General features: G+C 39.4%; 2 protein-coding genes across 10 annotated transcripts in view; one reads left to right on the forward strand and one right to left on the reverse strand.

Moving 5' to 3' along the window:
* The first annotated feature begins 1,037 nt into the window (after nt 1-1,037).
* On the forward strand, nt 1,038-18,121 carry LOC114458280 (triadin-like). Of its 8 annotated transcripts, none has more exons than XM_028440663.1 (29): nt 1,038-1,439; nt 2,447-2,665; nt 3,339-3,389; nt 5,167-5,292; nt 5,363-5,389; nt 6,043-6,069; nt 6,146-6,228; nt 6,286-7,897; nt 8,512-8,706; nt 8,966-9,160; nt 9,223-9,285; nt 9,873-9,908; nt 10,339-10,380; nt 10,445-10,513; nt 10,600-10,632; nt 10,814-10,852; nt 10,955-11,008; nt 11,090-11,137; nt 11,745-12,131; nt 12,776-12,820; nt 12,894-12,932; nt 13,025-13,063; nt 13,819-13,869; nt 13,965-14,006; nt 14,084-14,116; nt 14,185-14,232; nt 14,478-14,591; nt 14,827-14,877; nt 15,244-18,121. In XM_028440663.1, exons 1-29 carry the CDS (start codon nt 1,421-1,423, stop codon nt 15,393-15,395), a joined length of 3,939 nt encoding a protein of 1,312 aa, XP_028296464.1. In that variant the 5' UTR covers nt 1,038-1,420; the 3' UTR covers nt 15,396-18,121. The 8 variants fall into 8 exon arrangements, 7 of the variants coding, with proteins under 7 accessions (XP_028296464.1, XP_028296465.1, XP_028296466.1 ...); XM_028440664.1 differs by having other exon boundaries at nt 14,481-14,591; XM_028440665.1 differs by having other exon boundaries at nt 6,295-7,897.
* A 67-nt stretch (nt 18,122-18,188) lies between these two features.
* clvs2 (clavesin 2) overlaps nt 18,189-26,193 on the reverse strand; it is an 11,146-nt gene continuing 3,141 nt past the window's right edge. For both annotated transcript variants that reach the window (XM_028440678.1, XM_028440677.1), the window contains exons 3-5: nt 24,076-24,186; nt 23,184-23,422; nt 18,189-22,634 (exon numbers count right to left, since the gene is read on the reverse strand). In XM_028440678.1, the coding sequence (XP_028296479.1) occupies nt 22,541-22,634; nt 23,184-23,422; nt 24,076-24,186 (444 nt within the window). In that variant the 3' untranslated portion in view covers nt 18,189-22,540. The remainder of the gene's footprint in view (nt 22,635-23,183; nt 23,423-24,075; nt 24,187-26,193) is intronic.

Here is a 26,193-nt window from a genome sequence, read left to right on the forward strand (position 1 = left end):
TTACTCATATAATCTCTGTTTCACAAAAAAAATATATTAAAATCAAATGTGGTTAACTTATTTATACTAAACTGTCCTTAAATAAACTTTGAATGTCAAAACCTTTGAACAAACACTCAGCAAGGTGAAAACCAAAAACTATGACAAATATAAAAACAAAGACATGAGCAAACTATACTTTGTGTTTTGTTTAAGCCATTTTATTTAGAATATATCATATAGAGGTAGATTTCTGTCTTTAATATTCAATAATATGAAAAAAAAAACACTTTTCAATAAAAATATAACCTCAATAAAAAAGTGTTGAAATACAAAAAAAAAAAGAGAGACCCAATAATTGCACTTCAACTGTTTTTTTCTTTTGATTGAAAAGGTTTTTGTTTTTTTTAATTATTGAATAATAATGACATAAATCTAGCTTCATAATATCAACAATTCATATTTCTAAGCTTTAATTTATTTAAAATTTCAAATAATCTATTACATTTCACAGTTCATTTATAGTTAATATCATTTGGTCACACCTGTGTGGAGACAAGAGGGAAATCTACACTCACTCTGTGCACTTCCACAGCAAGATGAAGACACGGGGCGCCAAACAATTACAGGGTCTATGTTAACATAACTATAATAGACACAGAAAGATACAAGAATAATACAATATTCACAAAATACATTTAAAGCATTTTAAACAAAAATACCACAGAAGAAGAGCCCACGACGCAATACGAAACGCTGCAAAATTATTGGATATCCGTGAACCTTTTAATCAAGAATTTATTTCATACAATTATTCTGTATATTCTTTAACTTCTAAAAGATGAGTTCAATTCTTAATTTTTTCAGTTATTTATGTATTTGTTTATTAATATTTTTTGTGCATTTTTCTGTTTGTTTACTTCCTCAGCGTTCCCAGGATAAAGCTGCTGCAGCAGATTCCTCTGACGTTATGGTGTCTGTTCCCTGTGATCCACTGAGGGGTCAGTTAACAGTGTGTGTGTGTGTGTGTGTGTGTGTGTGTGTGTGTGTGTGTGGAGGTCACGCCTCTGGCCTAAAAAGGCGATGCAGAACAGCCGCCTCTAAGAATAACCCTGAGAGTGAAGCGTGGAGTCAGCGCTCGTCTCCAGACCCTGACTCTGCTCCTCTGGAACAATCCAGGGCCTCACTTTGAGTTTTCACACCAAACTTCACCACATTTGGTCTCTTTTACCACCCGAGGTCAGAGGTCATGTGACTCCTGCATCAGTCAGTGGATTTAAATCTTATTGAGGAGGAAGAGGAGCAGATCACCTGCAAACTTGGATCTCCTGGAGGAGCAGATTTAGATGCAGCAGGTCTGCAGATCAAAGCTAATCTCTGGGATCAAAACCTGTTTATGGAAATATAACCTCAGGAAGACTCTGGACTTTTACTGTGAAACATGGCCGAGGCTGGAGAAGGTGAGATCCTTTTAGCTCCATGTGTTTTTCACTTTCCTAATCTGTCAAACATTGACTCACAGAACTTTAAAACAGAAATATTACATTATTTCAATCCTTATTGTATTTAAAAACTCATTTTCTAGGCTGAGCTGCTTCTAAAAATAGTTACAACACAAACTTAAACACTGTGGGCTTCTCAACATGTGGGTCACAACCCTGTTTGCACACTGAGAAATGTAATTATACTGGACTTTTATTTTGAAGGGGATTCACGTATGCACAGGAAGTTAAATATTTTCAATCTAACCCTTTTGAGAGGAGAACAGTCTATTTTTTTTTCTCTTAACCATGTCCTGGTTTTAGCACAAATGCAAATATATTTACCCACAATTCAACCAAAGGCCTTCTTCTGTTCTCACAGGGAAAAACAAACTCTAGCAGCTTTAAGGGATGTTTTATAAATGTGAAATGTCCTTATTAGTAGATCTATGTCTAACAAAACACATTATTATGCACCATATTCATTTAACTGCCTTTTAAAAATAGGACTATTTTACATTTTTAGAGCCTGTGTTCCTCCATCTTGAAATCATGTGATTGATGATGTCACACGGCCCCACTGCCTGTAAACAGTTGTTGTTTTCTATTGCAAATCACAGACTGTTGAAGACACACAAACCCTGAGAATAGAAGGACTTTTGGGTGGGAGTCCTTCAACAGTCCATGATTTACTCGCTATCTTAAGCCACCAGAGCACTGTTCAAGGAAGAGTAAAGGTCCCTTTGGAGAGCTCTTCTTCTCTGCTTCAAAACAGTGGAGGATCCCTTTAAATAACAATGTGGAGGCTGAAGCCAGAACCACCATTTTGTACGGTCACAGAATTTTTCACACCACCTGGGGCATAAATGGTGGTCACCGTGTCACCTTGATGAGACGGTTTATTCTCCTCCTGCTGCTCCATGAAAACTTTTAAAGAAAATAACTGTGTGTGGTTTTGTTACCATTGTGTGTCAGTAAGTGTGTAGTGTGTCCCTCAGCTCGCTCCTCCACCTCCACCCTGGTAATGGAGGCTAAGTCCACAGACGGGGGTCAGTCGGTCCGTCCCAGCAGGAGAACCCTCAGTGAGGACCTCTCCTCCACCTTCAGTTCTCCTCTGGCCTGGATCCTCATGTTTGCTCTCATCATCACATGGACCTTTGTCTTCGTCCTCGTCTTTGACCTCGCGGACTATAACTCTGTCTCAGGTACGGACGGAGACGCATCTTCTTTATACTTTAGCATACTGTGTCTCTCTCTGTGTGTGTGTGTGTGTGTGTGTGTGTGTGTGTGTGTGTGTGTGTGTGTGTGTGTGTGTGTGTGTGCGTGTAATGCCTATCCAGGACCCTCATGGCTAAACATTACACAATCATTTCCTCCTGGCTGGCTCGCCAATAATTTGAAAAAATGAGCTGTTCAGTGTTGATGAGAAATGAAGTCTAGCAAGGATTGGTTATGAAAATGTGAACATTGGTTGACATCAACTGAAGTGTTTGTATTGTACATGCATTGTTCATATTAAAAGAAATGATTGTGTAACTAAGTAATGTTTAACCTTTTGACCAAATCTCTGTCTCAGGTAGATTTGAGTCTGCTTTCACTTGTTCTTTTTGTTTCTGTTTTTCTGCGTTATCTACTTCTCTTTCCTCCTTTCTGTCCATTCCTCTTCTCTTTATTTTTCTTTCATTTTTATTTCTTAACTTTTATCCTTTATATTTATTCTTGTCCTTAATGTCCTTTTCATTCAATCATTTCTTCTTTTCTTTCTTTTCTGTCTTGTTAACGTTTTTCTCTTCCTCCCTCTTTAAACTCTTCCCCTCTCTAAACTCCTCCCTCTCTAAACTCCTCCCCTCTATAAACTCCTCCCTCTCCTCTGAGCAGCCCCTGCTCATGCAGGCATCAGGAAGGTTTTGAAGGATTCCAGTCGTCGAGGCAAGGACTCATTGTCAATGTTTGGACGTCCTTTATTTTGAAGGACCAGCTCTGCTTCCTGTCCGTGCCTGCCTCAGTTACAGGACTTCCTGTAGAAAGAAGAATGCAGATGTTCAGACGAGCTGAGATCAGTCACATGCAAGAGACATTTAATGAGCAAATATTGTTTAAGTGTGTTTTGATCTGATCTGATCTGATCGGATCGGATCTAATCTAATCTGATCTGATCTGATCTGATCTGATCCACCTCCTCTGAACCTCCTGCTGTTTGCTGCATCTTTGTGTTTCCTTTGCTTTGGTCTAAAGGTTGGCTGCTGGCCGGTATCTGTGGTTTTACCTCCAACAGAGGTTTATTCTCTGTGACTGTACAAAGCTGTTGGTTGGTTGATGAAAACGTGTTTTGATCAGAGGAGGATATGATGGTGGATGTGATGTTTAATGCTCACCTGAACTCCATGTTTCTTCATGTGTTTCATCAGTTCCTCCTCTCAGTTGAAGTTTTATGTTTGGCCTCCAAATATCAAAGAAATATGAATCTAAGGCTGACATTCATTCATTCATTCATTCATTCATTCATTCATTCAGTTAGAAAAAATACAAATTCTAGCAAAAAATAGAAAATAGAAATTTACAGCAAACAAAAAGAAACACTAGAGACAGGAAATGAATAGGAAACGAGTGTAAAACGTGCTTACAGACAGACCTACAGAATTTTCCTTTTAATGGAATCTCTCTCTTTTCCTCACTCGTCGACAAATTAGCTTTTTTTTGTGCAAAATTAGTTGAATAATTTTTTTTAATGCTTAATATTTGTTTTTCCTCTTGGAGAATATGTTTTTATTTGTCTTTTAGTGCAGGATTTCCATTCACTTTCCCAGAGTTCAATTTTTGCATGTGTTAAATACAGTGACCACTAGGGTTGGGTAGGCAGGACGTTGCAAATCGAGACCACTAATGACGATTTCATATGTTTTGGCTGGCAGGTGTTAATCTAACAAAAATAAGATTGTTAAACACCATTAAAGAAACATAAACAATTATTTAATATAGCCTCCATACTCTCCAACAAGATATATCTCATGACACGGCAGCACATCTGTTGTTTGTGTTGGAAACACAGAAACATGGAGAAAATAACAACAACAACAACTCAGAACAGCCTCAGTGAGGAGCATCCACAAAGTCAATCCTTCCTTTTGTTCCATTCACTGTAGAAAGTACCAACAATGTTCTGACCTTATCTTTGATGAAGGTCTGGTAGCTCAGGTGTTGGTCTCCATCTTTTAAAAGCTGTCATTTTTCCTCAAAATAAAGTTTCTTTATCATCTCTAGCGCTGTCATCCTATAGGTACTGTAGGCTATTGGAAATGAAAAAATACATTATAATTATATTATAATTAAAACAAATCATCAAAATATCAATTCACCCTTGGGTAGGCACTGCCTACCTTGGCTACTTTGACTGCACGTCACTGGTTAAAAACGTTTTTTGTCTTTGCAGCTCTTTATTTCCACGTGCTCCCAATCTTTGAGCAGAATTTGTTTTGCTTGTTCTAAATTATTCCTAATAATATATAATAAATGATTGCTCGTGCAAAATTTGTCTTTTGCTCGTGCAAAATAAATGTTTTTGCTCGTGCAATTTTTTTTTTGCTTCAACTTTGTCTTTTTTACTTTAATTTTGTCTTTTTTTTAACAGAATTTGTCTTTCTTGCACAGATTCGGTCTTAGCGTGAGCAGAATTGTTTAGATCTAAATGTGTGTGTGTGTTTTGCAGGAAGTCTGAGCAGGATTGGATCTGATCCCATGAAGCTGGTGAACGACGCCGTGGACGAATCTGCAAACGTTCTCACTCTGATGCTGAAGTTTGCAGGCGGCCTCGTGGCTCCGGAGGAGGACGAAGGTAAACTCTCATAGCGTCTCTCTCCACCCGAATGCTTCCACTCACTGGTTCCTCTTCCTGTTTCCTGCAGGAAATCTGTACGCCGTGAGGAAGAAAGGTCAGTGACATGCAGCAGCACATGTGGGACGGCACACCTCGCTGCGGTCAGGGCGAGCACACACACCGTTTGTATCAATCGCTCGTTAATTCCAACATTGATCAATCGGTCGTTAGTTCAATCATTGATCGATCACTCGTTGATTCAAGCATTGATCGTTTCCTTTATGAACCGTTTCAAAGCTTCATCGTGGTTGGAGGAGGAGGTGATGAGTCCTGAAGGTATAAAGTCATGTGACCTCCTCAGCGTTTCCTCACATTGACGTAACACTTCCTGCTTTGACTGATTCTAACCAGTTTTTAACTTGAACTCAAGAAACAATCTGAGTCATGTGACCTTTTTATTATCATTTCATCATTAATACTTTTTTATAAACAATACATCATCTCACAACGAACTAACTAAACTAAATTAAATTAGATTTAATTAATTAAATTAACTAAATTATATTTGAATCATATTTTCATTAAAAAAATGATAAAAAATAAGATTGTAATATAATTTAGTCTAAATATGATTTTAAAATATTAATTGTATGGATTTTTGAAAAAGTTTATAACTAAATTAACATTTTAAAAATGATTAAAAATGAGTACATTTTTCTAAATGTATTTTCATTTTAATGTGATTTTTTAAAAATCTGTCGTTTCCAGGAGAATTCCTGCCATCTCGGAGTAAAGGTAAAGATTGTTTACAGAATTTTATTTTTCATTCAAATATTTAATGTTTAAAATAATCAAACTTGGTTTCCTACAGTCGTCGAGATGCAAGTGAAGACAGAAGAAGTGATAGAGGAAGAGGAGGAGGCAAAGGGGGAAGAGGAAGAGGAAGAGGAGGCTGCTGGGGAGGAAGAGTACGAGGAGGAGGAGTATGAAGAGTATGAGGAGTATGATGAGGAGGAAGAGGAGGAAGAGGAGGAGGAGTATGAGGAGTATGATGAGGAGGAAGAGGAGGAGGAGTATGAGGAGTATGAGGAGTATGAAGAGGAGGAAGAGGAGGAGGAGGAGGAGGGAGAAGGAGAAGAAGAGCCCGCTGATGAAGATCAGGGCGATGAAGATGAAGAACCTGAGCCAGCTTCATCATTGGTTGATGAAGATGAGGAGGAGGATGAAGAACCTGAGCCAACTGCATTAGACATTGATGAAGATGACGATGAAGATGAAGAAGAGGACGTGGAACTTTTGACAGTTTCAGCAGCGATCGAAGAAGATGAGGAGGAAGGAAAAGTAGTTGAGGAAGATGAAGATGAGGAAGAACCAGAGCTCGGTCCTGCTGAGATTGATGATGATGATGAAGATGATGAAGAAGACAAAGATGAGGAAGATGAAGAACCTCAGCCAGTTCCTCCAGCAATCAGTGAAGACGATGATGAAGAGGAGCTGAAGACAGACGAGGCGTTGGATGAAGGTGACGATGACGGTGAGGAAGAGGAGGAGACAGCGGCAGCTGTCGATGAAGATGATGACAACGGTGCATCAGCTGACGAGGGAGAAGAGACGCCTGAACCAACGTCGTCCACAGAGGACGAAGAGTCCGACGACCACAAGGATGTGACGGACAGCGAAGAAGACCACGATGAGGACTTAAATGAAGAAGAAGACTCATCAGACGTCGGTGCGTCCGACCTTTCTACCAGCGACGATGAAGAAGCTCTGGCTGTCTTGACGACTGACAGCGATGATATCATCGATGAAGACTCCAGTGATGAAGATCTTCTGCCTGTCAGTGTGAGTGAGGAAGAGGAAGATCTTCTTCCACTACAAGCTGTGGAAGACGTTGATGAAGACCTTGAAAAAGACCAGAAAAACATTTATGAAGACTTTGATGAAGACCATGATGAAGAACTTGAAGATATCGATATAGACGTTGATCAACACCTGGGTGAAGACCTAGATGTAGAACTTGAAAAAGACCTTGAATACATTGATAAAGACCATGACGAAGACCATGATGAAAAGCTTGAAAATATTGAAAAAGACCTTGGAGAACACCTGGACGAAGACCTTAATAAAGACCTTTACGAAGACCTCAAATACATTGATGAAGACGTTGATGAAGATGTTGGAGAAGGCTCAGAAGATGAAGATGTCTCAGTTACATCCTCCAAAGACTTCGCCGATGATGAAGACGAAGGCCTCGACGACTTCAATGTGGAAAAGGACGGAGACAAGGAGGACAAACCTGATGATGTGATCAAAGAGGAGGAGGAGCGTGAAGATGATGAAGATGTGAAGGTGGAGGAAGAGGAAGGTGAGGTTCTTGACTTTGACAGTACGGACAGCGGTGTCCTGGGCGACGATGATGATGATGGTGATGATGATAAAGACTCCTTTGAAGAAACTCCTTCCAGTTATGTTACCAGTGATGAAGACTCTTTGGAGGAATCTGAGATGTTAGAGAGTGAAGATGAATTTCAACCCAGCGAAGGTGATGATGATGATGATGATGATGATGATGATGATGATGATGATGATGATGAAGAAGGACTTGATGACATCATGCTGGCAGGTAGAGCACACGTTTGAATATAACACGGGTAGATTCACTAAAGGTTTTGGGGTATTAAAACATGTGCAAATCACTCCACGTGTTAATAAGGAGTACAAAGGCCTGGGAATCAATAGTGTCCCGCCGCTGGGAGGAGGAAATGCAGATAAATGTATGCAGGGGGAGCAATGCGATTCATCAAATCTGGAACTGATTGCAGTGATTGTTTTAGTACTAGAAAATACTACAACTGAGAAGGAGGTGTGTGTGTGTGTGTGTGTGTGTGTGTGTGTGTGTGTGTGTGTGTGTGTGTGTGTGTGTGTGTGTGTGTGTGTGTGTGTGTGTGTGTGTGTGTGTGTGTGTGTGTGTGTGTGTGTGTGTGTGTGTGTGTGTGTGTGTGTGCCATCTAACTCTCTCCCAGAAAAAAAGAAAAAACGCATCTCAAAAGAAGAATCACATCTTAAGTAGGCACACAATTTATGAATATCATATATCAATGAATATGATATATTAATTCTGCTATATCAACATGCACTAATTATTGCTGCAATATTAGTGAATTTTGCGCAGCAGGTGAAAAGACTGCGTCACTAAAGGATTTAGGGAAGCAACTGAATCACCACCCTTTATTTCAGATCTTAGTGATTCCAGCCCTGAGTGTGAGAGAGAACCTGTAAATCACCCTGTGTTCATAGCTGCAGCTGCTGAAAGCTTCACCGTCCAGGAGGAGGAAGTAATGGATGAGGAGAAAGAGGAAGTAAAGGATGAGGAAGAGGAGGAAGATTTCCAACAGGCCAGTGATGAAGACGAGGCTGAGGATGAAGAAACATGTGAGGGACACTCGGTTTGTTATTCTTCTTCTTCATTAGTCGTTCCAAACATCCATTACGGTCAATCCAAAGATTGGTTGGAGTAGATCAAAGATTCATTAGAACCAATTCAAAGATGAATTCAAGTTGATTCAAAGATTCCTTAGAGTCGATCCAAAGGTTTGTTTGAGTCATTTCAAAAATTCATTAGTTGATCAAAGTTTGGTGGAATCGATGTGAATCTTGTTCAAAGTCTAGTGGATCTTCTATCTCCTGTTAGTCCTGGTAGCTCCTGGTCCTGCTGAGGAAGACGAGGGTGAGGATGAAGGAGCAGCAGAGCCCCAGAGGTCCGTGGAGGAGCTAGAGGATGAGACAGAGGACTTTGACGAAGACGATGATGAGGAGCGAGCTTCGGTGGATGTGATGAAACCTGTGGTTCGTCCAGATCAAGAGGAGCCTCAGGGCGGAGCTGCAGGTCAGTGGATGAAGATCACCTGAAGCTTCTCAGCTGCTCACTGTCACCTCCATGTGTTTCAGTTTGTCCCTGTATGAAGTCTGGGAAGACCTCAGAGAGCCAACGCAGCCCAGAGGACACCAAAGGTTAGTGTCCTCACATAATGTCCTCACATAATGTCCTCACATAATGTCCTCACATTGTTTAAATACATAACAATAAGTGCAGCTGTACTTTATGTTAATATGTTCTTTGTTACAGAAGAATTATTCATTTTTTGTCTGAAATAATTTTGGATCAAGTTGTTCAAGTTCAAAAGGAACACTGTAAATATTCTCAAATGTTTTTAGCCCAAATGTGTCATATGTTGTAATAATAATAATAATTCATCAATTTTATTTAGCGCTTTTGTATATATTATTATCCAGTGAAAACAATCTATATCTGGTGGATTAAAATAGAGCTGATATTCCTGCAGGAAATTAAAGAGACAAAGATAAAATAATAAAGAGTTAAAGCAAACATATCCATTTGTATTATTTAATTCCCTCACACAATGAGAATCAATAAGGAATCAGTAAGGAATCAAATCGATAAGCAGTATCAATAATGAAATCGGAATCACTAAATTCTTATCAATTCCCATCTCTATCCATCAGTGTCCTCCTTTATTCATGATTAATCATTAATCAAACATATCAATAACCTCTGTCTGTGTGCTTTGTGTTTTCAGCTGCTCGCAGAGTTTCTGCTGTGAGACGGAAAAAAAGTAAGATAATAAAACATAATGAATACTAATAATAAAACGCACAAGATATAAAGAATGAAATGCATACAATAGGGCACTAAATAGGACAATGAGATATGAGAGATAAAATATGAGATGAGATTGAATACAGTAATATGAGATGAGATATATGAAGTGTGATACAATAGTATGAGATAGAGATCAAATGAAATCTAGTAGATGACATGTTAAGGACCACAATGAGATATGAGATGAGATTATATGAGACAACTCAATAGAAATATAAGTGGAATGAGATACATATGATAGAAAACTAAGGGGGATGATAAAATATGAGAGACTGGATTGAATATGAGAAGATGAGATAGAGATAAAAAAATATACATCACAATGAAATATGAGATGTGTGTGTGTGTGTGTGTGCGTGTGTGTGTGTGTGTGTGTGTCTCAGTCCATGACGTCATCTCAGAGGACGACAAACCCAGAAGAAAAGGTACCTGTTTGAAGCTCAACTCCTGTGTGACGTTCAGTCTGATTATTGAGTATTTGTTCCTCAGCTCTGCCCAGGATCGCTGCTCTACCTCCTAAAGTCAAGAAGATCAGGAGGGTTCCTGCCTTTATTCGAGGTAATCACACCAATCGTGATATTTAATGTGTGACATTAAATGTGTAATGTTACATTTATTTTATTCTGTTTTCATTCGTCCTAAAGCAAAGAGAGAAAAGGCCAAAGCAGCTAAACAAGGTGAGAGACTAGAGTTTACAACATCAAAAAATCATATTTACGAGATAATAATTCATCAATATATATATTTGTTATATATCTCCTAATAAACACTTGGTAGTTTTTATTTTATTTCTCTAGTATTGGGACTGCAGACGATCATTTCAAAGTAAATGAATAATCTATCGTTTTTAATCTTCAGAATCTAAAACACAAGAAGCAGTGACTGAGTCAGAACAAGGTGGGAGCATTTACTACCTTTATTCTATAAATATATTCATAACAGAACCAGCTGTTATGTATGCTAACAGTATGCTAACGGTGTGCTAACTGTTTGTATCAGTTGGCCCCTGCAGACCGGCCCCGGTGTTCTGCCCCTCCCCCCCAGGCTGGTACGGTGAGTCAGCAATAACTCACCTGGAAACCACATGATGTAGAATTATGATGAGAACCATAAAGCTCACTTTTTATCTTTCAGTTCATCACGTGGTCACTGATAATCCATACCCTCCTCCAACGCTCCCAGGTACAGGAGCAGCATCCACTGACCAGACTAGAATGAGACAAGATGAGATTATGTAAGAATAGGGGATATATGAGATGAGATTACATGAGACAACTCATACAAAGATGTTCAGAATGAGATACATATGATAGGAAACTAAATGGGACGATGAAATATGAGATATGAAAGTAAATATCAAGTGAGATACAATTGGAAGAGATAGAGATCAAATGAAATCAGCTAAGGGATGAGATATGATAAAGAATAAAGACACAATGAGATGAGATATGATGAGATAATAAGATACAAGTTGAGATGAGGTAAGATATGAGTTAAGAGATATGATACAATGAGGTATTAGTTAAAATCAAAGATGAAATAAGAGAGAAATACAAGATATGAGATGAAATTACATGAGAAGACTCAATACAAATATATACGGAATGAGACAAATATGATAGGAAACTAAAAGGGACGAGGGTATATGTGAGATGAGATTGAATATTGTATTATAAGATGATATCTGAAAGAAAATAAGAAGATCAGAAATCAGCTGCTAGGGGGATGATATGATAAAGGTATATTAAAATGAGATGTGTGTGTGTGTGTGTGTGTGTGTGCGCTGCAGCTCCGTCTGCTCCGGTTCTCACGGCTCATCCTGTTCAGTCTGGAGTTCCTCAGCAGCCGCTCTACCAGCAACCAGTGTTCCAGTACCAGCCTTATGTACCAGTGATGCAGCCCAGTACAGCCCCGCCCCCAGAGACTCACCAGCCAATCGTAGCCCCACCCCCAGAGACTCACCAGCCAATCATAGCCCCGCCCCCAGAGACTCACCAGCCAATCGTAGCCCCGCCCCCAGAGACTCACCAGCCAATTGTAGCCCCGCCCCCTGAGACTCACCAGCCAATCATAGCCCCGCCCCCAGAGACACAACCAGTCACACCAGTGGAAGCAGAATCAACCCAACCAGGAGCTTTAGAACCAGACACTCTTGTGGAAGTGGCCCCAGCTCAGGGTGAGTCCACCTTCTAGTCCTGTTATTGTCCCGCCTCCTCAGCCAATCAGCATCCTGTGTGTGCGCGCTGAGCTAACGGCGTGATCCAATCACACGCTTCTATCAAATCACTAAAACAGTCCCATGTGTGGCCTCGTCCTTCTCCTGTGTCTGTGGGAGGATGCTGCTGGTGTTACAGTTTGACTGGTGATCATGTTATCTTGTGACTGCTTCTAAGTACAGATGCTGTAAATAAATGCATATATTGGGTTGTGATGAACAGTTAAAGCCTCGTTTCTGCTGTGACGAGTCACCACTTATAATGATCACCAGTTGAACTGATACACCCACACTTATTATCCACAAAGTGTGAATAAGTTAAACCCTAAGTGGATTTTAAAAAGAGAAAGTGTTTTTCAGTGGATACTGAACTTTACTTTTAGGAAATGTTATCAGATCCCCTTCAAAATAAAAGCACTGTATATTTACCTATTTGTGGACACACGACCCATGTTTCTTTTATTTGAGGCGTTTCTGTTTTTAATTTTGCATGTTCTCTCTGTGCTCGTGTTTTCTCAGTTTGAATGACCAAATGAAACCTTGTTGTCAATAATGTGAGACTTTTTAAAATGAATCCAACTCTTCTTGTTTGAATCTTCTTTAAGAATCAGAAACTGTTGATGACGTCAAGGTTGTTTCTACAGTGAAAGGTGACTTCACTGTGTTTACCTGATTTTCATCCAAACTTCACACAAAGAGACTCTAATATTTTCTCATTTTCAGCTCTGAAGAAGAAAAACAAAGCTGTTGATTCAAAGAAAGGTACGTTTAAAGGTCTGCTTGGCCTGTGTGACACATGACGACATCGCAGCTTTTAGGAACTGTTAAAGTGGAAATCACTTTTCTAATCGTAGATGCTGCTCCTGTGAAGCAGAAAACCAAAGCAGTGAAAGGTCAGAGTCTCCTATGTCACAGACATATAAGGAATAGATCTGTTCCTGTCTATGATAAATGTGCTGTCTTTATACTGGAGATTGTTTGGGTTAGCTTAGCACGTAGCGACTAGTCCCACGTGTTTGGTTAGCTTAGCACGTAGCGACCAGTCTCACATGTTTGGGTTAGCTTAGCACGTAGCAACCAGTCCCACATGTTTGGTTAGCTTAGCACATAGCGACCAGTCTCACATGTTTGGTTAGCTTAGCACGTAGCAACTAGTCCTACATGTTTGGTTAGCTTAGCACGTAGCGACAAGTCCCACATGTTTGGTTAGCTTAGCACGTAGCGACCAGTCCCACATGTTTGGTTAGCTTAGCACGTAGCAACTAGTTCCACAAGTGTGGTTAGCTTAGCAAGTAGCGACCAGTCTCAAATGTTTTGTTAGCTTAGCACGTAGCGACCAGTCTCACACGTTTGGGTTAGCTTAGCACGTAGCAACCAGTCTCACATGTTTGGGTTAGCTTAGCACGTAGCGACCAGTCTCACATATTTGGGTTAGCTTAGCACGTAGCGACCAGTCTCACATATTTGGGTTAGCTTAGCACGTAGCGACCAGTCTCACATATTTGGGTTAGCTTAGCACGTAGCGACCAGTCTCACATGTTTGGGTTAGCTTAGCACTTGCAGTGCTGGCTGAGCAGGGTCAGAGGGTAAAGGGGCGGGGCTATGCTATCAGCTGAGTTCTCAAAGGTTGGTCTTTGTGTCTCTACAGACTCTGCTGTAAACAAACTAAAAACTAAAAGCTCTGCAGCGGTGAACAAAGGTACAAAGTTTAATTAATTAATAATTAATTCATCCCAGTGTTTTTTAAAAGCATCTTGTTCAGTTGCTTTGATGTTTGTTGTCTGTTTCTCACAGAAATCAAAACAAAAAGCAGAAGCTCTGCGTCTCCTCAGAAAGGTCCGCCTTTAACGCCTAAACTCCTTTTCTCTTTAAATGTTTGTGTCAACATTTCCTTTGTGTTGTGTTACTGTCAGAGGCGTCAGGTGTGCGACAGAAGAGGAAAGCAGGTAAGACGTGGATACGTTGGTTCTTTGATGTGACAGATGATCTGAGGCTGATGTTTTGTTCTCGACAGCGACCATATTACTGAGGAGCAAAGCCAAGACCTCTGTGGCAAAGTCAGGTAAAGATTTGTGTTCTCCTGCTGCACAAAGTGTGTGTGTGTGTGTGTGTGTGTGTGTGTGTGTGTGTGTGTGTGTGTGTGTGTGTGTGTGTGTGTGTGTGTGTGTGTGTGTGTGTGTGTGTGTGTGTGTGTGTGTGTGTGTGTGTGTGTGTGCGTGCGTGCGTGCGTGCGTGTGTGTGTGTGTGTGTGTGTGTGTGTGTGTGCGTGCGTGCGTGTGTGTGTGCCCTGAGCTGCTGTTTGTGCAGTAGGAGCAGATCCTCATCCTCTACGACTGCGATCCAGAGCTGACGCTGAGAGGAGATCCAATGTTACGTCTCAGGACAGAAAGGAGAAAACAGCCAGACCCTCACCTGCACCAGGTGAGCAGCCAGGAGCCACTACCAGGATCCACCTCGAAGAGATTTGTTCTACTGGGTCCCATCTACAGTTTGAGTTTGATGTGTTGATTAGATAAAAACAGTCTGACATCGTCTGCATATCGACACATTTTCAGTAAAATGCTTGTTTTCCATGAGGCCTTCTCACCTCATCTGTCATCCATTCATCAACATTTGTGTTTACTTCAGCCTCATGTTTGTTTGTTTGTTTGTTTAGCTGCAGCAGAGCCACCAGCCGAAGAAACTGTGACAGAAAAAAAGAAACAAAGTAAGACACACCGTGGTTATTTCCTTTCTAGTGGAAGATTTAAACTATAAGTTAGCACTGAACCAAAAATACCAAGTTTGTACGAGAAAACATAACGTGTACAATACAAATACAACACAAAATTGTTCTTAAGAGAAAAAAGACACATTTTGCACATGCAAATGCTACATTTTCTAAATGCGAATGCATTCAAAAACAAATTCTGTGTGAGAAAATACAAAATTTTGCATGAAAACAACTTTGGTGCACGAGCAGTGTTACATTTCCTGAGCGTTGGACAAACTGTGTGGATGCGTTCCGCTTTCGCACAGATTTGCAATACAAACGTTACAAACAGCCATCAGCGTCGTTTTTGCTCCTTCACAGAATTTTTCCAGTGCATTTACTTCCCGGGAAAAAGCGCGCAATACCCTCTGCGACCTTTCACCCCGGCCATGTCGCCCGCCATGCTGTCCCCGGCCGTGCGATCCATGTTGGAACAGCAGCAGCGAGCAGCAGCCAGAGGGCCAGGCCAATAACAACGAACACTGAACTCTGACTGCACTGCAGCGCCTCCTCCAGCAGGGGGCGACGCTCAGGACGAGCAGACGAAGCATGTGTTGCTACGCTGCTGAAGCTCCTGGGATTTCTTACTTTTGAATGTTTTGTTTTCGTTGGTCACAACGAAAAAATGTTTAAATGTTTATATTCATGAAAGTCACTTTTTACTCGAAAAACATGATTTTATTTTAAAATTTGAGTTGTAATAAAACACAGCTTTTTGTACGATGGTAACTTAGATTAAACTATTGACAAAACATCTATGTCATCGCTCGTCCACACTCCCCTCCACAAAAAGTGAGATCTGCAGCAAACCGTTGTTATTATAGCCTGAATTTAGATCATTTAACTACTCGGCTAACTGGGACTTAGCAGCGACTGGCTAACTTTATTTGACTTTATTTATGGATACTACTAACTTTATAGATTATGTATGTTTACATCTTCTAACTGTAGAACACAACAGCTACGAGCTAACGATGGACGCTATTTTGAAACAAACTAAAAAGATTACATAACTTTAAAAGATATTTTCCTACTGCAGTTACTTAACATTCATGCTAACTTTAAAGCTACAGCTAATATAAAACTGCTAACAAAAGCTAAAACTACTGCTAACTTTACAGTTGCGTATTTTGTAATTCTTCACTTCACTTGTTGTTTAATCTCTAAAGCAGTGATTCCCAACCAGGGGTACATGTACTGTTGACAATGAACTGCATTAATAAAATAAACAATATTCTAGCCTTAATATCCTACTAAATTGTTACTAACATGTTATGCACATTACTAAAAATTAAGGTAAATATATTCTCTGATATACAATAATTGTAATGCACAAAATTGATATTTAGCGTGCGTTAAATGTACAGGTTGACATTTTCAAGCTATTAACAACATGTAAATAAAACAAGAAAGGTTACTAAACTGGGGTGATGAAGGGGTTGTCCTAATCAGAAGAGAGGCCTCGGGGGGTACATGAGACAAAAAAGGCTGGGAAACACTGCTCCAAAGCATAATTTAGCTACTCGCTAACTTTACCATCCCAGCTACTAGCTACCAGACATGAACGCTTTGTATTTCAAAGAAAAGGTACAGCTACAACAGCTAACGAAAGCGACATCATAGCAGTTCACTTGACAACTCTTTATTTTAAAGCTACTTGCTCTATAATTAGATGTTAGCTTTCCAGTTTACAGGCTGTTTTGGGCCACGCGGGCTGGAAGATATAAATGTACATGAACTCATTTTAGCCTAGAACTCAACAGCTATCAGCTAACTTTACAGCTGCTAACTCATAGATGGAAGAACAGAGAACATGTTGGGTTTTTTTCAAGTGAACACTTCCCAGGAGCTAACTGCACCAAAACTAAGTGTCTTTTGTGTTTTTATTGTTTATTATTTTAGGATTTGTAATATATTCATTGTTTCTAAATCCTGCATATTGTGAAGTAGCACAGAATGGTTCTTTAATGTGATGAATGTGATTATTTGTGTACAGAAGCTAGCTGCTGTGTGCAGTTAGCCCCTGGCAAGATGGTGGACAGATTAGCTAATTAGCTTGTGGTAAATCCCAGGAGCTTCATTATTGCCTTTCAAGAGACTCATGGTTATAATCAAACTGCAGCTTTAAGTCACTTAAACGTACGTTGAAGTTACACAGTTTCAAATGTTAAGGACTTTTGTAAAAAAAAAAACTGCTGATATAGACATATTTAATTCTTTGATTGATTTTGAACTTGACTTAACTTTGCTGTAGGAATTTTAACCATGGGTGACTTCAGAGACAGTGCATGATGATGATGATGATGATGATGATGATGATGATGATGATGATCAACTCGTGATGTCTGCTGCAATACATCAACATGGTTTGTGTTGAAAGTTGGGCTCGTTTTTTAGGACGACGCCTCTCGTGTTTTGTTTCCCTCACTCAAACAACCGTGTGGTTTCACTGACGAAAATACCTTGTGTAAAGACTTTGTTGTGTTAATGATGTCACTCATTACTCAATAATTACTTTGACTCTGATATTTAGGAAGAGTATACAACCAGGAGTAAGACAGTTCCTCCTATTGTTAGAGGAATAGGAAACACCACATGTTTGCAGAAGCGTGTGAACATGATTTTTTATTTATTAGCTACAAAATGAACCCCAGAGCACGAGTACAGTTCATTTATTACTAAGAATAACATGAAAATATATAAAACATGTTTCATAAGATTTATTTTGTTGACTTTTGTTGAAGAAAAGAAGCTTTTTGGGTTTATTTTGAATCTAAAAACTTAAAGCAATTGTTTGAAAAAGCTGAAAGAAAAGGAAATAATGTTTTATTTATATAATTGGATAATGTAAAAGTAGTAAAATACTGCCCCCTCCTGGTAGAAATAAGAATGGGTGACACCACACGTTTGCAGAAGTGTGTGAACGTGGTTTGTGTTGATTTCGGGGTCTGTTTTTCTGTAAATGTTTTCCTTTACCTCACTCGCTTTGTCTTATAACGACGAACACATTCTGTACAATTAGACGAAAGTAGGAACATGTTTGCTGTTGTCGTTAATGCAGAAGCTACGCTAGCTCAGCTGGTCTGGATTCACGACCCATCAGAAGAAGTTTATAATGTAATAAATGTTTTACAAAAATTTAATCCATAAACTACAGAAAATGTTTAAATAGTTCAAATAAAAGTGTAAATTATCTGTAGTTTGACTCTGTTACCACTTCCTGTTGTTAGAGGTAAGAATAGATGACGCCATATAAATAGATCCCTTTCAAAGTAAAAGCACAAGACTTCATTTTTACCCACTGAAAACAGGTCACCACCGTAGACACAACCTATTGGATGTGTTTCAGCATTTGTGTCACCATTTAAATCAATATTTTCTCATGACGGTGTGCGTTTTCCTCCTCATGAAGGTTTACTGGGACAGTGAATGCATCACAGCTCTATAAGGATTGGACCAATCAGCATCCTGTGTGCGTTTATACATGAAAACACAACAATAAGAGACGGTGTGTGTGTGTGTGTCCATATTTATTTGAATGTCGTACATGTTTCATCTTCCCACCAGCATCGACTGAAACATTTACAATCAGTGACGGACACAAGGAACGGTGATGCGTTCAAGTTCAAAACAAACATTAGCAATGGTTGAAAAAGAAGTCATTCAGTGTCAACGCCCAAAGATTAAAAAACATACATCCAGCTTTAATATCATTATGTAATTATTATTATTATCCAGCTTTGGCTGCAAGAAATCCAACACACCATCATTAAGCACAGAGTCGGAGGGAAACCACAGGAATGTTTGTGTAACGGGAATAAACGAAGGAACGAGTCCTAAAACAAGTGGAAACCATTTGTGTGCAAAATCCAGGAAAAGTGTCTAAGTCAGTGTTTTTCAACCTTGGGGTCGTGACCCCATGTGGGGTCGCCAGGAGTTAAAATGGGGTCACCTGAAATGTCTAGTAATTGGTTTTAAAAAAATACTGATTAAAATTAAGTTTTGTTTTAATTATCATTAATTATCTTATTATTACACACACAATCTCAAACAAAAACTATCTAAACTTTTAGTTTCTAAAATATAAATCGGGTTCAAATAAAATCCAGTATAAAAATACTGAGAATAAATGTCTCTGGGGTCACCAGACATTTGCCATATAAAAATGGGGTCACGATCCAAAAAAAGGTTGGGAACTACTGGTTTAGAAACAGACTCAGTCCTATTGTTAGAAACTACATGACTGTGCTTTCTTCAAAATAAGAGCACAGGATCTTTTTTAGTTCCATTGTTCACTCATCTTTCACCCACTTTAGGGTCCCTCACCACAAGTTGAGCACCTCAGCATTAAATATGGAACCTTTTACGGTGCAGATTTTTCGTAATAGGGAAAAAAGGAGCTTGTACTTTTACTTTGAAGGGCCTTGTATCCATTATTCCTACTTGTGGCGATAAATGTTTATAGTGTCATAGTTAATTTATTCTCCTGCTGTTGAGTAGTGACTAGTTTAAAGTAGTTAATAAAACAAACACATTCTAAACGCTGAGTGCACGTGAGCTAAAACACAGTTAATTCAAACGTTGCACACGTGCGCGCTCGTCCAATGTAAAGTGTCCCAACAAGCAGAAACAGGAAGGGCTCAGGTTTTCAAAATAAAACTCAAACATTTCAGTCTTTAAAAGTGGAGGAAAGTGAATGAATGTTTTACCATCAACAGTTGTTACATTTGTAAAGTGAACAATCAGATCAGAGTGAGACAATCTGAACACAGTAATCAGATCAGAGTGAGACAATCTGAACACAGTAATCAGATCAGAGTGAGACAATCTGAACACAGTAATCAGATCAGAGTGAGACAATCTGAACACAGTAATCAGATCAGAGTGAGACAATCTGAACACAGTAATCAGATCAGAGTGAGACAATCTGAACACAGTAATCAGATCAGAGTGAGATAATCTGAACACAGTAATCAGATCAGAGTGAGATAATCTGAACACAGTAATCAGATCAGAGTGAGACAATCTGAACACAATTATCAGATCAGAGTGAGATAATCTGAACACAGTAATCAGATCAGAGTGAGATAATCTGAACACAGTAATCAGATCAGAGTGAGACAATCTGAACACAATAATCAGATCAGAGTGAGACAATCTGAACACAATTATCAGATCAGAGTGAGACAATCTGAACACAATTATCAGATCAGAGTGAGACAATCTGAACACAATAATCAGATCAGAGTGAGATAATCTGAACACAGTAATCAGATCAGAGTGAGATAATCTGAACACAGTAATCAGATCAGAGTGAGACAATCTGAACACAATTATCAGATCAGAGTGAGACAATCTGAACACAATAATCAGATCAGAGTGAGACAATCTGAACACAATAATCAGATCAGAGTGAGACAATCTGAACACAGTAATCAGATCAGAGTGAGACAATCTGAACACAATAATCAGATCAGAGTGAGACAATCTGAACACAGTAATCAGATCAGAGTGAGACAATCTGAAAACAATAATCAGATCAGAGTGAGACAATCTGAACACAATAATCAGATCAGAGTGAGATAATCTGAACACAGTAATCAGATCAGAGTGAGACAATCTGAACACAATAATCAGATCAACAATCAAGTTTTTTCACTGTTATACGATTCAGTCTCTGCAGAAAAACGTGAATAAATAAAACACATTTAAGGAACATTAATAATTCCATGTTTATCATTCGTTCCCGTCACAAAGTCAGGTTTTTAAAATCACAGAAAAGTAACGCAAACATTTTAAAGATTTGTAACAGTTTTTCCTAAAATCTCTATTTATGACAAATAATCCCATAAAGACTGGACGACTGGAAGAGAATGGGCTCAATGTTCAACATCAATCACAAATAAACACTGTAAAGATCCTCCTGAGACTAATAATCTAAACTATCAGTGTTTATAATCATCTACAGTGTGTGTGACGTACACTTTTAAAGAATCTACATTTCAGAGCCAGAGGAACAAAGTCAAAGTTAATCAATCATCTACAGCAGTGGGCGGGGCCAAAAACATCTGATCTGAAGGACACATGATCTACATTCATGTCAGCATTAGTATATTAACGACCAATCAGAGCATTAACAGGAAACAACAAAGAGTTTGTGTGTTTTTGCTGTTGCTTTGTGTATTTTCTATAGTTTTGTGTGATTTTAGTCATCGTGTGTTTTCTTGTCATTTTATGAGTTTTTCTGTTTTTTTAAGTGTGTTTTGTTTTCAATATGAATGTAATTGTATTTCTTTGTGTGTTTTTGGAGTTATTTTGTGTATCTGCCATTCACTGCTCTGGGCAGATACACACATGTGACCACATGTGGCCCCCAGGCCGCCTGTTGCCTACGTCTGCAGTGCAGAGTGTGAGGTACAGATCATCTCTACAACTAACACAGACCATGTGCTGATGGGGAATCAATGAAGTATTGATTACCAAATTATCGATTATCTTTATGATTATATCAAAATAAAGTATCAGTGTTATTACACGTGTTTGCGTCGCTGCGTTTGTAGAAATCCAGCGTGGAGTCATCGTCATGTGATCATTGACGGTCATGTGATGAATGATGTCATGTCCTTTAATTCTTAATATAAAGGGTTTTTTCTGCTCTTCAAGATTAAACCCAGTCCATCGTTCACTTCTTCCTTCTGCACGGCCACAACACCAGTGTGGGTTTAACTCTCAGGGGTTAAAGATAACACTTAAAAAGTGTTTCTTTGAAAACTAATTTTACTGTCACTTTAAAACATTTTAATACTAAGTCAATTTAACACACTTTAATGTCCAGCGAACTCTTTTTAATACTTAAAAAGTGTTAAATGTTATACTGTTTTCACATTGAATTTAACACTTTTCAAAGGCTGAGTTTGAGTAAATTTAGTTACTCTGAGTTATTTTAACACTTTAAAAGTGTCAAATTAACCTTTAAAAAATCTTCTGTGTTCAAATGAACAAGTTTTAGGGTCAAATTAAAACATTAATTTTGAATTACTTTAACCCTGGAAAAGTGTTAAATCTGTCAATTCAACTAGTGTTTTCAAACTTATTTTAACACTGGATTATTAACACCAGTGTATGAATCATTCAGTATTAACACTGCAGTATTAACACTGTAATATTAAGACTGGAGTATTAATCCTGGAATAATAATAATAAAGTATTAACCCTGGGGTATTAACACTGGATTATTAACACTGATGTATTAACCCTGGAGTATTAATCATTCAGTATTAACACTGGAGTGTTAACACTGGATTATGGAGTATTAACACTGTAGTATTAACACTGGATTATTAACACTGATGTATTAACCCTGGAGTATTAATCATTCAGTATTAACACTGTAATATTAACACTGTACTATTAACACTGGTGTTTTTTACAGTGAGTGGAACAGATGATCCGAGCCCTTGTCGATAAATCGTTCCGTTCTGAGTTGCCGTCACTTCTTCACTAAAGACAGTTTTTGAGGTTTTGGCACTTTGACAAAAGCTGAATAAATAAATTCCCGTTTCTCCAGAAGCAGAAAACGTCCGAGCAGAGGAAGAAGACCCTGCTACACTTCGTCCCTTTAGTCCAGAGACAGCAGCGGTTGCATGTTCTCCTCGTCGCTCCGTACTTTGTCTGCTCGCTTCAGAACCCCCGGTTCCACCACGGACTGAGACCTGCAGGAGGGGGCGGAGTCAGCTGAGGTGTGACATCACAGGGGGCGTGACCTAACTTTTTATTTATTCTTTTAGTTTATGTTTAGTGTAGTTATGCTATATAAAAACTGAAACATCATAATAACATTCCTTCAGACCACGTGTCAAACTCAAAGCCCGGGGGCCAAATCCGGCCCTTTAGAGCATCAAACTGGGCCCGTAAATAACCAACTAATTCAGTTGTAGATCTGTCAGTCCCTCCAAATACAACAATTCTATTCAAATTCACAATATTTGCAGAGCTCAGACAGCAGTCATTTTTAATCTAGAACTGTTAAATCAGGGAAATTAAATGAAGATCCTACAGGGACTGATTTATTCTCATACTTTATCATTTATATATAATTTTGAGATCATTTATATGGACAGTAGAAGTGCAAACCAGGACACATTAATGCTTTTTCCAACCAATCTGGGGCCCCATCAAGCTGAAACTGGTCTGTATTTGGCCCCTGAACTGAAATGAGTCTGACACCCCTGGTCCAGACCATGACCTGGTTGAACTCTGACCTCTTCATGGTTTTTGGAGACATGTTCCTCTCCAGGTTCCTCTCCAGGTCCTGCACAGACAGCGTGTAGGACTCCTGGCAGGGGTCCGTATCCGTGTCTTCGTCGTAGCTGTGCTGCAGCAGCGTACGAGCCCACGTCCCCATGTCGTAGGGGGGCATCATCCCACCCAGCTCTGAGGGGAGGATCTCAGGCTGCAGCAGCTGGTGGAGGCTGTTCAGGTTGTTCCCGTGCATGAAGATCTGAGGATCAGGAAGGTCAATATCAATAATCAATAATGTGTCATCAATAGGTGATGTGTTGTTATATAATATATATCATGCACTTTTATCACAGGGGGTGGGGCCACAAACGTGTGACTGTATCTGATCTGAGGGTCACATGATCAACATTCATGCCAGCATTAGAATAATGACCAATCAGAGCATTAACAGGAAACTACAAAGAAACTGTGTTTTTGATACAATATTTCTGTAGTTGTTTTGAATGTAATTGTGTTTTTTTTTGTGTATTTTTCTGCTGTTTAGTGAGGTTTTAGAATCATTCTCTGTTTTTTGTTGTCGTTCTGCATATTATTTGATTTATTTTGTGAGTTTATGGAGTCATTTTGTGGAATTATGTTTACGTTTAAAGCCTTTAGACTCCCTCAGCATCTGGATTACACGGAGTGCTTCTCTGAATGAACTTTTTGGGGGTCACTTTGTGTCTTTTTTTTATATTTTTCTGTTTTTTTTTTCAGTCATTTCATGTGTTTTTGGAGTATTTTGAGGGATGCACAAATTTAGTGGCTCATGTGGCCCCCGGGCCAGCAGTTGCCCATGCCTGCTGTAGAACAGTATGAACCACCTTAGATGAAGTGAAAGGGTTAACTGATGATACATGTGGGACCCCTCACCCTCTTCCTGGTCTTGTCCTTGAGGAAGGGTCTGATGACGGTGTACAGAGCGTGGATGTACCACGGCTGGTTCACAAAGTGGATTCCTCCAAAACGAGCGGGAAAACTGTCCTGTAAGAGAAATCAGACCAGATTAATCGCTCAGATACCTCATCATTTACAAAAAGCTCTTCATCAGTCACATATCACCACTGAGCCCCGCCCCTTTACCCTTTAACCCTGTTCAGCCAGCACCATTATGTGCTAAGCTAACCAAACATGTGGGACTGGTAGCTATGTGCTAAGTTAACCCAAACATATAAGACTAGTGGCTATGTGCTAAGCTAACCCAAGCGTGTGAGACTTGTGGCTAAGTGCTAAGTTTACCCAAACATGTGGGACTAGTGACTATGTGCTAAGTTAACCCAAACATGTGGGACTAGTGACTATGTGCTAAGCTAATCCAAGCAAGTGAGAATAGTGGCTATGTGCTAAGCTAACCCAAGCAAGTGAGAATAGTGGCTATGTGCAAAGTGTACCCAAACATGTGGGACTGGTGGCTATGTGCTAAGCTAACCCAAGCATGTGAGATGAGTGGCTACGTGCTAAGTTTACCCAAACATGTGGGACTAGTGACTATTTGCTAAGCTAACCCAAGCAAGTGAGACTAGTGACTATGTGCTAAGTGAACCCAAACATGTGAGACTAGTGGCTATGTGCTAAGCTAACCCAAGCATGTGAGACTAGTGGCTATGTGCTACACTAACCCAAGCATGTGGGACTTGTGGCTACGTGCTAAGCTAACCCAAACATGTGGGACTGGTAGCTTCGTGCTAAACTAACCCAAACATGCGGGACTGGTTGCTATGTGCTAAGCTAACCTAAACATGTGGGATTGGTCGCTACGTGCTAAGCTAACCCAAACATATGAGATCGGTCACTACGTGCTAAGCTAACCCAAACATGTGAGACTAGTGGCTACATGCGAAGCTAACCCAATATGTGGGACTGGTCGCTATGTGCTAAGCTAAACCAACATGTGGGACTGGTTGCTATGTGCTAAGCTAACCCAACATGTGGGACTGGTTGCTATGTGCTAAGCTAATCAATCACGTGTGACGAGTCGCTAGTATTCGCTACATGCTAAGCTAACTAGGGTTGGGCACAGAGAACCGGTTCCAAATAGAAACCGGTTCCTAACGTCCAGTTCCGGAACCATTACGAAGATATTTGTTTTTTTACAGTTTCTGTTTCTACTGTATCCAGAATAATAATAATGTTTCTCAACAAGAACTATTGATTAATTTGTCACATGACTGTTCCAGGGTTTGAGTTTGTTTTATTTAGTTTCACATCTACCTGTAGCTCTATGTTTTTTACACTGATGACAACTTGTTTGTAGTTTTATTTCTGAAAGTTTCACTTTTACAGTTACATTTGGGGACCTTTGTGATTTAATATCCTAGTTACATTACAGCAACCAAATGAAACTATATCAACTATGTGAATTAATAAAAATTACCTGTTTAAAAGCTTTTTCAAAAAAAAATTATCTTGTGAAATCTGTGACCTTCACAACTCAAAGAATCGGAATCGAGAATCGTTTAGAACAGGAATCAGAATTGAGAATCAGAATGGTTAAAATCCAAACGATGCCCAACACTAAAGCTAACCCAAACATGTGCTTGATTCAACCAGAACCTAGAAAATAATCCTTCACTGAATAAGATCAGCAATAATAAAGCATGAAAACATGATGAAGAGTCAAAAGTCTCCAAGATTCAGCCTATTCTTTCTAACATCTGACTGCTTCCAATTCACTCAGAGAACCTGCAACGTGCCCTCCAGGCCAACACAAACAAATATGTCCATGTGAAAGAGTGTAAGTGCAGCCCTGAGCGTTTACGCTCCACAGGAGGGAGACAAGGCATAAAAGCAATAACACATGCTTTTATTTTGAAGGAGCACAGACAGCTTGGTGATGAGGAAAATAACATGTTGGAAGTGCCTATCCTATCAGTCACACAAAAACATGATTACCAGTTAAACCGTAACACCAAACATGCAGGAGAAGGACCAGGTTTCAGTGCTTTGATGAGCGTGTGGTCAGATCACACCGTTCACTCTGCATTAGGGATG

The sequence above is a fragment of the Gouania willdenowi genome (assembly GCF_900634775.1).
Source record: "Gouania willdenowi chromosome 24 unlocalized genomic scaffold, fGouWil2.1 scaffold_320_arrow_ctg1, whole genome shotgun sequence".
NCBI classification, from domain to species: Eukaryota; Metazoa; Chordata; class Actinopteri; order Blenniiformes; family Gobiesocidae; genus Gouania; species Gouania willdenowi.

Excerpts from the sequence above, each read along its gene's own strand:
- LOC114458280 (XM_028440663.1), top strand. Across the intron at positions 5,390-6,042 it reads GTACGCCGTGAGGAAGAAAG|GAGAATTCCTGCCATCTCGG; the intron begins GTCAGTGACATG and ends TGTCGTTTCCAG. Across the intron at positions 14,233-14,477 it reads GACCTCTGTGGCAAAGTCAG|TAGGAGCAGATCCTCATCCT; the intron begins GTAAAGATTTGT and ends CTGTTTGTGCAG.